Source organism: Oryza brachyantha, chromosome 11 (assembly GCF_000231095.2).
Source record: "Oryza brachyantha chromosome 11, ObraRS2, whole genome shotgun sequence".
Lineage (NCBI taxonomy): Eukaryota > Viridiplantae > Streptophyta > Magnoliopsida > Poales > Poaceae > Oryza > Oryza brachyantha.
Window position 1 is genome coordinate 5,254,147 of NC_023173.2, and position 14,473 is coordinate 5,268,619.

A 14,473-nucleotide genomic window follows, 5' to 3' on the forward strand; every position below is an offset into this window, starting at 1 on the left:
TTTGTCTCGGATGAATGGTTTTCTAGAGGAATATCCCATATAATTGAAAAAAAAATAGAAGTAACCAAAGATCAGCAAAGCAGGGTAGAAGATGATGGTTCTTGTCAAATTTAAGAAAAAAAATTGCATTGGTAAATCAAGCCTCTTAGGTACACAAACAAAACGAAGAAAAAGAACATATTTTTGGAGGTGCATATGATGTGACATAATATTCTTTTTAGTGCACAATGGGGTGCGCACGCCACTAATCATGGCGTTATTCTGTACTGCTGCTAACGAATCAAACATGTGCTACATGTTTCCATGATCTGGCAATTTTGTTAATGTAAAAGTGTGACAAGAATAAGTTCTCTGGTTCTATTTCACACAGAGATAGATATCATAATTTTACAGCAGCAATAATAAATGGAAAAATGGAACATTAAAGTTCTCACTAATAGGCCGGGGTAACACATGTATTTCGGTCCATCAAGCATTGCGGCCCAATACGTGATACTATCTGTAAAAATAACTTTGGTCCATTAGGCACATTACAAAATCGACGACTTAGGCCGCGTTCGCCCCCTTTAAGTAACCCCAAATCCTTTGTTTTTTACGTGCGTTTTTTTAAACTATTAAACGATGTATTTTTTATGAAAATTTTATATAGGAAAGTTACTTTAAAAGTCATATTAATCTATTTTAGATCTTTTATAATTAATAATTAATTAATCATGTACTAATCTACTACTATATTTTTCGTGCCAAATAACTAAACCCCGTCTCCCCTATGCAGAACGCGGCCTTATTTAGGCATGGCAAAAACAGTTTGTCTGTCCTCCCTAATTATCTTGTTCCATTTTCATTTCATTGAGTTTTAGTTCTCCTTCCATTTTTTTAAATACCAGATTAAAATTTTTTTGACGCAAAAGATATCCAGAACCTTTAATCTGATTAGGTATGGTTTAGGTCGATAAAATATTGCTCTATCATTTGAGATCCGAACTTCAAAATCTTGGTTCTAAGTGAAGACATGCTGAAAATGATATAATTTTAACCTACAATTTAGGTGTTCGCTCATTCCTCAGTAGATGTCCATGCTATTTTTATTTTTTATGACAGAGGGTAGAGGCACAAAAAGTAGGAATGAGATCATTTGTTGTACTGCACATACCCATACAGTAGGTGTCACTTACACATGGATCAAGCAAATGGGTCCACATGTCAGTCAGTGACGTTTACTGCATGTGCAGTCCTACAAAGGATATTAACTCTAAGAAGTAAAATTGCATCACTGCACTGAGTTATTTATTGTCCATCATCATTTTAGCTGTTGATCTTGGCATGGTATAAAAATGATTGTAACATGATATACTGTTTTAAATTAAGCATCTAATTTCTTTAAAAATGATACTGTAGTTGCTTGTAGTGATCAGTTGCCTCTGACGTTTCTTCGACCGAAACCACTATTGCATGTTTTCGTAGGCCACAAATTTCTGTGCTTTCTTAAGCTTCAATTTTCTCTTCAATTATATTAGTTAACTCAAGCATTTCATTATCATCGTCACAAGTCACACCTGATATGATAATGACAGGAAGGGAAGGAGGATAGTCATACAAGTTTGCTGAGTTCTTTTATTTATTCTCGTATTTTCCCTCGCTTTGTACGTGTATGCTTTTCGAACTTGATGTGTTTTTTATAAAAAAATTCTATGAAGAGATTCATCATCTTATATTTCTAAAATAGATTTTTAATTTTGTAGTAGTTAATTTCATCATTTATATTATTAAATAGCTATCATAAAATCAGTTAATGTTTTATCTTTCATCATTAATCATTCATCGGTAAAAGAACACAACCAATTATGGAACAATGTTCATGCATGGGCTTAATTATTTGTTATTACCTCTATCCCATAATAACTACAACTAGGTAGTTCAAAATTATAGGTCTGTAGTTATTATGGGACAGGCAGTACTCTCGAAACATATTTAGATATTTACATTTAAATATTTGATCATCTGAAAACTAGGGCTAATAAGCCATGGAAAAATGAACAGAGAGATTAAAAATAATTTGTTGGTAGAACTTTCATATATGTGTTATTAGGAGTTTAAAAGAACTGAAAACTAATGTTGGAGAATAAACTATAATGAAAAAAAATATCAACTCCAAAAGTTTGACATTCAAATTTTGGCTGTGGATAATAAGCTAACAAGAAGCGATGAGTGGCTAATCTAGCCATAAAAAAAAGAGTATTTGACTAGGTAAACGAGCATATTCTGTTCAAACATTAGTAGAAGCATGGACAGAAACATTATTAAACTGATGACCTAGTCTGCCATTGAAATAACCATACTTTCAGACATAATTTAGGAAACTTACATCGCTGACCTATCCACATTATTTGGTATGCATTTCTCAGGTCAGCTGAAGAATAATGTCACTTGTGAAGAATTCACAACCATGCGAATAATCAGGTGGAGGCATTCCAATACAGCTGGAGAATTACTTAAAAAGATTGATCCCATAACACACAAAAAAAGAAAAAAAAACTGCAAGATTCTACCACACACCAGAATCCCAAATCCCAATCAGTAAGTAGCAATATGGCCTCTGAACTTCAGCATTCAAAATCTTTCTGGAAGCCTGAAATGTGATGTTTTACATTCCTCGAGGTTTTTACCTGTGTGCCATTAAAAAAGATGGTGTCAGTCTCTGTGCCACTAAAAAGTTCGGTCCTCCCTCTATGCCATCGTCAAACTTTATTGCGCCCTCCATGCCATTCCGTCCGCTTTTGGTGCTAACGGTGGTTAACTGCTGGTTAAAATAACGCAATTACCCTTAGGTTGAGAGTCTTGCTCGCGTTCGTGCGTCCGCATCTTTTGCCCTCCTCCTTCCTTCGCCCGTTGCCGCCGCCACTACCGCACGACCACCGCGTCGTCCACCTCCCCGCTCCCTCGGCCTCGTTCCGCGTCGCCGACCTCCTCGGTGGCCGGGGACTCTACAACGGCAAGGTCGGCATCCGCAAAGAGCTCGCCTCCGAATCCCCCGCCGCGCCGCTATTCACCAAGAGCACTACATCGGGTGAGCCTGCAACGGATTCCCCGACGGCGAGGTCGGCCTCAAGGACTTCGTCGCTAAGAACCCGTCTCCTCCCAAGCCGCAGAAGAAAGGCCTCACCGCCGCCGCAGGCAAGCTCGTGACCATGGAGCGGCCGATGGCGCCAGATTGGCCGATGTTCCTCCTCGGCATGGTGGTGCTCGTCAAGAACCCCAACAACACCTACCACATGTACTGCGGCATCCTGCAGCGCGTCACCGATGGCAAGGTCGGCGTGCTCTTCGAGTCTTCGGCAACTGGGACATGCTCATCACCTTCGATCTCGACGAGCTCGAGGGAAGGGAGAAGGAGCTGGACCTAGACGACAATGAGGCCAAGGAAGGCACGGCGGACTTTTGATTCTCAAAATTGCAAATTTCTCATTGCGGCGGCCTGATAACCATTGTTCGTATGTATACAACACAGCTATATATATATATATATATATATTGGGTGAGTAATTTCAAAGTGAGTAAATATCTTCAGTTAATTTATTCTTTGGACTATTTTCTATCATGCTGAAAGGTACTGGTTAAAGATAATTGTGCTGCAGTCATATATGTAAATGATAAAAATAGTCAGTTAAATGAGGGCAAGCTGAAAGGGCAAGATGGACATTTTTCCTGCCCAGGCCCACATGCCAGAGTTGTTTAACGGTTAAACCCTAACAGAATAGCGACGGAATGGCGTGGAGGGCACGATAAAATTCAAGGATGGCATATAGGAAGGACTGAATTTTTAGTGGCACAGAGGCCGGCACCATCTTTTTTAATGGCATACAGGTAAAAACCTCCCTCATAGTGCACTCATCTTATGCCAAATACACAACTAAAAACAAAATAATAATATAGTAATTAATAAGCAAAAAAGAAAAATTTCCCCTAGGAGAGGTATTTACAGGTAAGAGGAGGCCATGCTCCGCACATCCGTCGGCATGAAGGCCAACAAGACTAGCAGGATGAGCAGGCAGACCGGCAGCAGCAGCAGCAGCGACGGCGGCGGAGGCAACGGAGGCAGCACCAGCGGCAGTATGAGCAACGACATGGTGAGGAAGACGAGCACGAGGAACGCCTCGATGCTGAAATAATTCGACGTGGCAACCTTCTTGTCAGCAGCATTAGCATCAGCATTTGCCTGCTGCTGCTGATGACGATGATGATACTGATGCAAATGCCTCTTTGAAGCATTATTGGGCCTGACCAACAGAGGGTTCCTCCTCTGCCTAGTAGCACCTTCACTCTCCATTTTTGCACCAGATTGATTCAGCTAGATGTTTGCTTTTATGATTTGTTGAGATCAGTGGGAACCCAAGAACTGAGATGTGTGTCAGTTCTTGTGGTCTCTGAAGGTTCTGAACAGATCTGAAGTCTCTGTTACTGACTTGCCCATCACCTGCTTTGGAAGAACTGCATCCAAAGTGATAACATCTGCAAGGGAAAAAAGTGTTTTTTTCTAGAGTTAATCACACGATACGTACCTTATCACCCTAATACCAAATATCCACCTAAAATTTATCAAGAAAGGCAAGTAAAGTTCATGCCTTTCCCATCCCTCAATATTTTCAAGAAATGAAAGAAACAAACCAACCCTAACAACACCAAAAAAAACATATTCAGGATGCCAGATAAACATCAAGAAACCGATACCTTCGATCCTGAACTTGGCATTGCTCCCATGTCCGGCCAAGAACTCCGAGCTGCCGGGGGTGCAAAGAAGGAGCAGCAGCACGAACAAAAAAGAAGAAGAGAACGAACACGACGACGAGGAGGTGGATGGATCGCCCTCTGATGGCGAAACAGCAGATATCTTCCTCCCCTTTCGGTGACGCTGCGAAGGAGGAGATGGACCGGACCAAGGATGAAGAGGAGGAGGAAGGATTAGCATGGTGACAGGGAAGGTGGAGCCGATTTTATGAGTGGGGTTTGGCCTTTGCTTCAAATCTTGGAGGGGGAAGAACACAGAGAAAGGGGGTGGATGCAGTGCATGTTGCAAGGACCAACTTGTGGGGAGCAACCCATGCTTACAAGTGGAGGAGAAGAGTAGGCCCCCCCCCCCCCTCCTGCTCCTGCATTGCATTTGGGAGTAGGCCTGTTTAGTTTTCAAAAGTTTTTTCCTAAAAATATTATATTAAATCCTTGAACACCTAAATAAAGTATTAAATATAGATGAAATAAAAAACTAATTGCACAATTATATGAGAAATCGTGAGACGAATCTTTAAGCCTAATTAATCCATGATTAGTCATAAGTACTACAATAACCCATATGCACTAATGATGGATTAATTTGGCTCAAAAGATTCGTCTTGCGGTTTTTAAGCGAGCCTTGAAATTCGTTTTTTCATTCGTGTCCGGAAACCCCTTCCGACATCCGGTCAAACGTCTGATGTGATAGCAAAAAAATTTATTTCTCCAACTAAACACCCCCTTAATCAAATCATTGATTAGGGTTCTTTGGTTGGGTTTGTTTTCTCTAGTTGTCATTACCATTTGTCTCTCTTGGGTGTTTCTCTCCGACAGGGATTATCTGCCATTACTGTTGTGTAGTAGCTGCAGCTGATATGTGAGCTATATATCCAATGGGTCCACATGTCAGCCACTCTAATCTACTGTATGTAAATTTGAATTTTAAAACTTAGTTTTAGAGCTGATTTGAGGTTTTAATTCTACTCTATTTTTTCAACATTGGTTGTAGATGATTGCACTCATAAATTATTTTTTACTTTATTTATTATTTATGGCTTATGAGTTGTAGCTCAATCGTTCGTTGTTTTACTTTGGTAACGTGGATTTAGGGGTTTGGCTTAATGTTTTCTTTTTTAAAAGCGTGTTAGTAAAAGTTATCGGAAGTATACCATGGTTTTATTTTTAAAAGTGTGTTAGTAAAAGTTATTGGAACTTTGGAAGTATACCACGATGTAATGTAAGCTCTCCTTTTCTTTGTTACTGAAATCTCGCAATATCATTTTGAAACATGGCAAAACCGAATAACTGGATGTGCATGTGTGGATGGCACATATTCTAAAACGTCATTAGCAATAACATCGTGATCGGCTACCTTAAGTCTTCTTAGAATAATTATGTTCTTTTCGAAGGCCTAGCCTTGGTGTGGATATCGATTAGGAAAAACAAGACCGGTCAGGAAGTCTCTATGCATTTTTGTGATATTTGGTATTGTTAGGATTGACCTGGTATTTGGTTCATAGTTAAATAATAATAGTGTATGTAAACTACTTTTAGTATCTTCTAGAAGAATTATATAATACTCCATATTTTTTTTCTTGTAATGATCGGTTTTGGCAGAGATGGTCAAGAATCAAAGCTCTGTCCAAGATAAACTTTGATAAAGATGACCAGTTGGTACTTGGTACGGTTGGCTAGAGTGTCTTTCAACTAGATAGTCCATATTTTTTTTGGATAATATATAATCCACGTGTATAAAAGATACTTATTTATTTCTAAAATTATTTTATGATAGTGCTGCAACTTTTCTTGAATAATTTAATATGCTAAATATAAAATAGTATCTTTCTAAATTAAAAATTGGTAGAAGCGCCCCGAAACGGTAACATATGTATGGAAGGGACACTAAGTATATCGGAAACTAACCATATTTATCAATTTAACTGAATACGAGTACAACACTGAAAGAACTTTTAGAAAAAAAATAAACTCTATTTACGGCTATAATAAAAAATGGCCAGAAACTATATATTTTTACACAAACGATGCTCGGTCCATCCAAAAATTCATGTGACCGTTTTCATCGGGTCCGGATAGGCCGTAGTGATGCAGACGGACACTATTCATATGAGTAGCACAATAAAAAAATAGTTTGAACAGTACCATCACTATAGTACTTGATCAGAGCCGTCTATTTCGATACAACGGCAAAAAAGAAAATCCCAAATTCATGTTACTATTAATGTTACTATTAACCACCGCAGAGGATCTCGATTCGTTTTCACCTAGTCTATCCTTTTTCACTAATATATGTACACACGGCCAAGTAAATCCATTTCCCAATTACATAAAATCAAATTAATCATGTCCTTTCGTTTGCATTTGGTCACAAGGCCTTGGGTCCCTTGTTAGATAGAGTGTGGTGGTGATATTCTCCCAAGCACTTTTGAAAAGGCCGGTGTTGCTGTTCAAGGGTTCTTCTCCCCTGGACGCCTCTTTTCTCTTGCACACATATGTGAGTGAAAATCAATCCGTTCGATCGCCCACTTGCTCTGCAAAGTCCTCATCAAACTCCTAACAACATAGACATTATGATGATGAGCAAATCAAAAATATATTCACGGTCAAGATCGCTATCAAAGAGATCTCGTCCCAGCTCTTGCAGATTTGTACTACTTTCATGACGTTTTTTTCCTTTCCTTCTGGAAGTCTTAGTAATGACCATTATCAAGGGAAAATTTTGCAGAGTTTAGCGCTGCTATTATGTCGAAATGGTTGGAACTATAGATGCATTCAGAATTTCAGATTGTATTAGGGTAAAGTTATGTCAGATTCATGGTTAAGAGTCCCTCTCATCGTATATTTGTCAGCTTGTTGGCCACATGTAAAATTTCAGTTTTAAAACATAACCTTCAAGTTGATTTTTGTTTTTTTTTCATTGTAGTCTATCTTTCTGCATTGGCTTTTAAATTACTAATACCATAATCATAGTTTATTCTAGTTACTAAGTTAAACATTTGTATCTGGTATCTTTTGTTGGATCAGTATCCCCTCAGTTGTTAACTGTACACCAAAGATATCTCAAGTATATGGGCCTGCAGGCACCCATGGCCCATCAAGCCGGAGGTGTTGAGCCAGTTAGACTATGATACCAATTGTAAGATTGTAAAGCGACTTTATCATTCAAAAGCTAGCCAATGAGCCGAGAGGTTTCCTCACTTATATATCAAGTTCATTGTCCTTCCACAATGATTATGAGACTATGCAACATCTTTAACCATCGGTTTCTAGAAGATTACTTTTACAATATATGATTTAGATGTTGTTAGTTAAAATATATGAATTCCTAGAATAAATGGTTAAAGATAAAAATTATACGTTAGGACAAAACTAGAGATATAAGTAATTTGAAATGAAGTAGCTAGATATAAAATTCTTAATCATAAATTATTTTTGGACTTTTCATTTATTTTCACGCAGCTTATCAGTTGTAGCTCAAATAATCCTACTGGAGCCGAGTCATCTTGGCTAAATGATCATCAATGATGTAGCCGTTTCTGCTAATGCTTTTTTTTTTAATTTCATTAACCATCGGTCTAATCAGCAGACTGATGTGGCAAACCACTGTGCATGGGCATAACATTTTGCATAATAGGGGCTCGATACCTGGTTTAATATATCACGGGATGCTATACTCCCTCTGATTTTTTATTTGATGCCGTTGATTTTTTGATCTACGTTTGACCTTCATCTTATTCAAAAGAATTATATAATTATTGATTATTTTATTATTATTTGGTTTATTACTAAAGTAATTTTGAGTATGATTTATAATTTTGTATATTTGGACAAAATTTTTAAATAAGACGAAGGGTCAAACGTAAATCAAAAAGTCAACGGCGTCAAAAAAAAACAGGAGGGAGTACATTTTAGAGATGTATTTGAACTTTCCCTGTTGCATTTATCTGAGATAGTCTTGCAAACAAATAATAGTAGATATTTGACACAAAAGTAGATAAACATTTGAAGCATGTTTATTATCTGTTCACCCATGCATAAATGAGTTCAGCAAGTGCCTCTGTCTATTTGTTTTTTCAGAGATACATTCAGCAAAGCCGACTTGTCGCTTTCACAAAGATCCATTGCACTTGTAGTATAGGTGTGGAAAATTTGGAGTTAAATATATTGGACCACCAAAATATATATTATATTTCTAAGAAAATGTCAGCTTGTGTTTTGCATTGGCCAAAATTAATGGACAATTGACCACATGGAGTTGTGCTAATACAAGGGAGCATAATACGACAACCCCAGTTCAAGTTGGCTTGTGATCAATTGTGATGCCCTTCATTTGCATAAGACCATCCTGTCATGTACTCCCTTCATTTTATATCGTAAGACTTTCTAGGTTTGTTCAGGTTCATCCATATATCAATGTATATATGTATTTAGATTCATTAGCACACGTATCAATCTAGACAAGGTCAGAAAGTCTTATAACGTGGAACGGGGATATGAGGCTTCTCTTACTTCGGACTTTGATCATTAACACGTAGGCATGTTAGTCGTGGCTCTTACATGTCAGAAATTTAAAGTCAGAGTAGGAAATTAGAGAATTTGTTTCCTCCTGCCACCTACACCTATATCTCTTGAGTACGATAAATGATTTTGCCATGTCAATTTTGGATGTGAGAATTTCCCTTGATTTATGTAAAGGAGCTGTTCTTTTGTAAAACTATTGCCTACGTTTCTATTACAAATCTCACTTTTGAAATGTGTTTTAAGTCCCCTTGACATGACATCAATTCACATACAACTATACAAGTATTCCTAGACAACAATCAGTTTAATTTCATAGGAAATTACAGGTTTTATAGAAGGCCTCTTCCCCCATCCCACTTTACAAGTGTATCGTTCAATAGCTTACATGATAGCTTTATCAATATTAAACATGAAAATACCATAAATTTCAGTCAATTATTTGGATGGCTAAGATTGCATTGAGATTTGTGCTGAACAGTAACTTTATCCTCTTACTTTCCTTCCCTCTCCTCATGACTCCCCACTCGGGAAGTTTCCCGGTGCTATGTAGCATACCATATTTATGGAAAGACTGATTATTTTGCTATTATGAATTATTAGTACCCCTCATTTGCTATTATGTGTCACCAATTAATTTGGTGCTATGTGTAAGTCTTTATGGTCTATTATGTGGAAGATTAGAAATTGTCTTGAGACTTTGAATTACAAAATATGTGAACTTCATTGTATGTCCTCATTTGGGTGCATCTAATTATGTGTGAAATGACATATGCAATTTCATGTATTAGTTGCCGCTATAGTTAATAGTGAAATGTCCATTCCATTTATTAATTGTAACTTACTATTTTATTTATTTAATATATCACTTGCATAAATGGACATATAATTACTTTAGGTTAATTAGGTAATAATTAGTATTTACTATTTTATTTGGGAGGTAGGAGGTAACCTCAGCAAGATATTTTGGAAAGGTTATCACATCTAGACATCCCACCTCGATCCCTTTGTCCAAACATGTGATAGGATCACTCTAACCAAACAAAAAAACAAGATCTAACACATCATTTTAACCAAACAGAAAATAAAACTAACTCATTCTACAGTTGAGGGATGGCTCCGACCCATCCTACATCGTCCATAAACCAAACACATCCTTGCTCTCCAATATTGTATGGGGTGAGATGCCCCTCGCTTACCTTGTTTGTTTCCAATGGATCATGTGTCTAATCCATCACCTTATATCGTTCGATCCACTGCCTGTCTCCTTCACCTAGAGATGGCAACGGGGACCCAAGACCCGATAGGTATTTACTCCATTAGGGTACGGCTATGAACTAAATATATCACCTGCGGGAAAGTAATTGGGCAAATACCTTCACTCGATGTGTATGTGGGTATAAAAACGTTATTATGATCCTCATACCCTTTACCCATGGGTAATAAATACCCGTAAGTTTAAATGCACGCCATGACTCAATATCAAATTAGCCTAGCCCAATTAACCAAAACCCTAGTATTTAAATCATCCATACCTTTTTTCACCGCACTATATGAATATGTGATGTCTTAAGTATTAGTGTCTACTGTAATATACTATATGAAAACTATGCAATTTAGATTGTTTTAAACTGTTTTGCGGGTATACGGGTGACCCGATGGATAAGGTTTACCCAAGCTGGTATGGGTCTGGAGAAATTTTCATACCCGTGACGGGTATGGGTATTTTGATGGTACGAAATTTTATTGGTGGGTATGGGTCTAGGGTACCAATACCTGATGGGTATTTTTACCCATTGCCATCCTACCTTCGCCCCTACCTACCGCTAGGGTTTGCACAACCATTTGGCATTGTTGTTGCCTTTAGCTGTAACATGGTTACCACGATAAAACATGATAAATTCAAAATTCCGAACTCTGTGTTAACCAGGGTGCATTGAAACTAAAAAAAATGTGAGAATTATAAAATATAGTGAAAATCCTATAAAATTAAGAAAAAAAAAGGAAAATAGCTTAAAATAATGTAACATTGCATGAATTTATTGGGATAACCTTTAGCATATTTTTGTTAAGTTCAAATAATATCACAACCCATGTTTTGTTGAAGCGTGAAATATAAAGTAAACATTATTATTTTCACAAACTTTGCTCACTAGAGAGCAATAGAAATCGAGTACTGCTAGTAGGAATTTATTTATATGCTTTTAGCATTTTTAAAATTTTGGATTTGAATAAAATTCATCAAAACAAGCCACATGATTAGAATAAAATTCATCAAAACAAGCCACATGATTACCATTACTGTTTCCTGGCGGTTTCACAAACCCTGCCCACCGCAGCCCTTAATCACAGGATTAGGCGACGCCCACACCATCTCAACACTTGGTCATTGCCAACCCTCTAAGCCCCAAAACACCACTCCTCCCTTTCCACGTTGAACACAACCCCCTCCACCCCCCACTCAGAAGCTTATACTTTAAACCTAGTGCTACAATCGTCGTCGTCATCGCCGCCACCATGCCATCTCCGGAGAAGATGACCTCACCGTCACTACTGCAATCAGTGGTGAGTCTTCATAAATCCTGGTGCTAGGTTGTATTTCAGGTCACCTGAAACCTAGCAATTCCCGTAAAAAATAGCATAGGTCATCTACTACTTATCTAAAAAGAACGGTATTGTTTGAAGTAGTCATAAAAAGTCCTCTTTTATTGGAAGAATCCGGAGGTGATCGTGGATTTGCAACAAAACTATGGAGTCATCTTTAGGGTGTTAAAAAAAAGATAAACGACGTATTTGTAAAAAAATAATAATTTACAAATAAACTTTTATATATGTGTTCATAGCGATTTAGAAGCCAAGACTGATAAAAACTTCAATATAAACTTTAAATTTATGGTTAAAAATTTAAATTTTGGATTATAACCTAAATGCAAAGCCAAAACATGACCCGCGGATAGTAATCTGCATTGTGTGCTAGCCCTTTAGATTGTACAGACCAACGTGTACAGCCTATAACAAGAACCTAGCCAGCTAAAGCTGTTAGTGGTAATCATGAAAAGGGTTAAACTGAAGTGGGAGCAACTCGATGGATCATCAAGCCCAGGATTCTACGCAAAGTCAACGGAGAGAGAGAGCGAGAAGAAGCAGCAGCATCAAAGGCGGAGGCAGGTTCAGTGGCGCCAACGAGGCAACGAACGAGTTGGCGGCAGACAGGCCAAGCAGGCGTCAGTACGCTTGGGGCGCTCAACCCCTGTACGCCGGGGCATTTAACTTTTCGAAACTGTTTTATGTACGACAATTTTATATGATTCTGATTTTCTGTCGCCGTGGCTGATGTGCTCGTCGCGCCGCTAGCATTCCCCGGATGTGCGCTGCTACGCCATCGACGCGCTGCCGTGTCATCGTAGTATACGTATAGCATTACTCTTTAACTTTTTGCTAAAATAGGTGATAATAGATTTGCCACTCATTGTCTATGACACATAGACTCTCATATGTCTATAACATGTGGGTCCAGTGACAAATCTATTATGATCAAATGCAAGAGTGACAAAAAGTTAATTATTCCTCTGTACGCCATAACTTGCCACTCATCTTTGTTTGAGCTTAAGTCCATCTCATGTGACCGATGCATGAACTAACCTGGCAGTTTCAAAGCGACTCATGATCACCGACGGGGACAACAAAATACAAAATACAGAGGTTTGCCACTAACTTATTTGTATTGTTTTGAACATGATTTAGACTACTACGAATGTCTGAATTTAGATTGATTAGATAAATATATGGTGAAAATAGGTAAACTCTATTTAAAAAATTTCTGAACCTAGAAAACACACCCCCACAGGCCCACACACCATATAGCTTCGCCCCTGATCACTGAAGAACCCAACTAGAGATTAGACTTGATTTCTAGAGAATAAAAAATATTTTGGTCCCAAATACTGGCCCGAGAGAGAAAAAGATATTTGTGTTTTTATTTTACGCGGGACACATGTTAATTTGGCCAAGAGTCCTATGTAACTTTTTGAGTACTGGCTGCCTATCTCATCGATGAATGGACTCATCGTCGTAGATGCCTTAAATTTCGTCCCTAGGGTTGAACCCCTGCACGTAACAACTTGCCATTGATTTATGTTCAAATGAAATTTCAGCAAATTACGCGTGTTTAATCAAACAATCGCATAGCTGGGCGATAAAACCCATGTTTAAAAGTAAATATCATCGGGCATCGAAAATGGAGGGAGTATATGTTTTTCTAATTATTTGATAGCAATGTTATTTTATATCTCTTAAGCTCAGCGTACGGTTCATTTTAACCTTCGGTTGGAATGGATACACGACGGTTTTTGAATTTTGTTGTAATTCTCGTTTCTCCAAATTTCTTTATATAAATATATAATCCGGACGTCGATGCATTTCTTTTTTTTTAAGTACTTTAGTTGATTGCATGGAAGAAACGAGAAGGCAGTAGTGCCCTAAGAGTAAGAGCACTACAATAGTAACTATAAGTTAACTATAAACATATTTTAAAAAGATACGAGGGGAGATTGAAGAGAGTACGCTACTAATTTGTAGTTAGTGACAGCACAGGCTCCAAGACATCGTATGTATATGACATGTGAGACCATGTATTAATGTTTTATAGCTAACTATTGTATGAATTGGCTATTAAACTGATTATAGATAAATAAGAGTTAGTATTCGGCTTTGAACTTGCTCTAAATGTCTCGAGGGCACTTTGGAAATCGTGGAGGTAATTTGACTTGAAGTCAAGTCATGAAAGGCCCATAAACATATGCAGGATGGTCAATGAAGTTTTTTTTTAAAAAAAAAACATAAGCCCATAACATATGCATTTAATTACCTAGTCTACGAACGCATAACAAACTCGAAACTTTAAGGGGTTAAAATAGACATCTCCTCCACACACACATAAAAAGAAAATAAAGGCATGTTGCACATCATAACAAAATGTGATCAGCTAATATGAGTTTTTAAATAGAGGTTTCTTACAAAATTCTCAAGAAATTTTTGTTCTCTTCCCCAAAATATCATTTTTAATAGTTCCTTTCAATTGTTTCAATATCCCCGGTGAACGAAGCATTTCATGATAGAATGTTGTCACGCAATAAGGTTGGCGTGGCAGTCTTGTCACGCCAGTGTCACC

At 37.7% G+C, this 14,473-nt stretch overlaps 1 protein-coding gene and 1 pseudogene across 1 annotated transcript; one reads left to right on the top strand and one right to left on the bottom strand.

Moving 5' to 3' along the window:
* The first annotated feature begins 2,589 nt into the window (after window positions 1–2,589).
* LOC102706512 lies at window positions 2,590–3,469 on the top strand (annotated as a pseudogene).
* A 259-nt stretch (window positions 3,470–3,728) lies between these two features.
* On the bottom strand, window positions 3,729–5,066 carry LOC102709780 (protein AUXIN-REGULATED GENE INVOLVED IN ORGAN SIZE-like). The gene is made up of 2 exons (XM_006662792.3): window positions 4,729–5,066; window positions 3,729–4,509 (listed from the first exon to the last, which is right to left on the bottom strand). The coding sequence occupies exon 2, from the start codon at window positions 4,325–4,327 to the stop codon at window positions 3,977–3,979; it is 351 nt and encodes a 116-aa protein (XP_006662855.1). The 5' UTR covers window positions 4,328–4,509; window positions 4,729–5,066; the 3' UTR covers window positions 3,729–3,976.
* Window positions 5,067–14,473: the final 9,407 nt, after the last annotated feature.

Bases quoted from the DNA above. Each gene is read 5' to 3' on its own strand.
- LOC102709780 (XM_006662792.3), bottom strand. From the start codon at position 4,327: ATGGAGAGTGAAGGTGCTACTAGGCAGAGGAGGAACCCTCTGTTGGTC.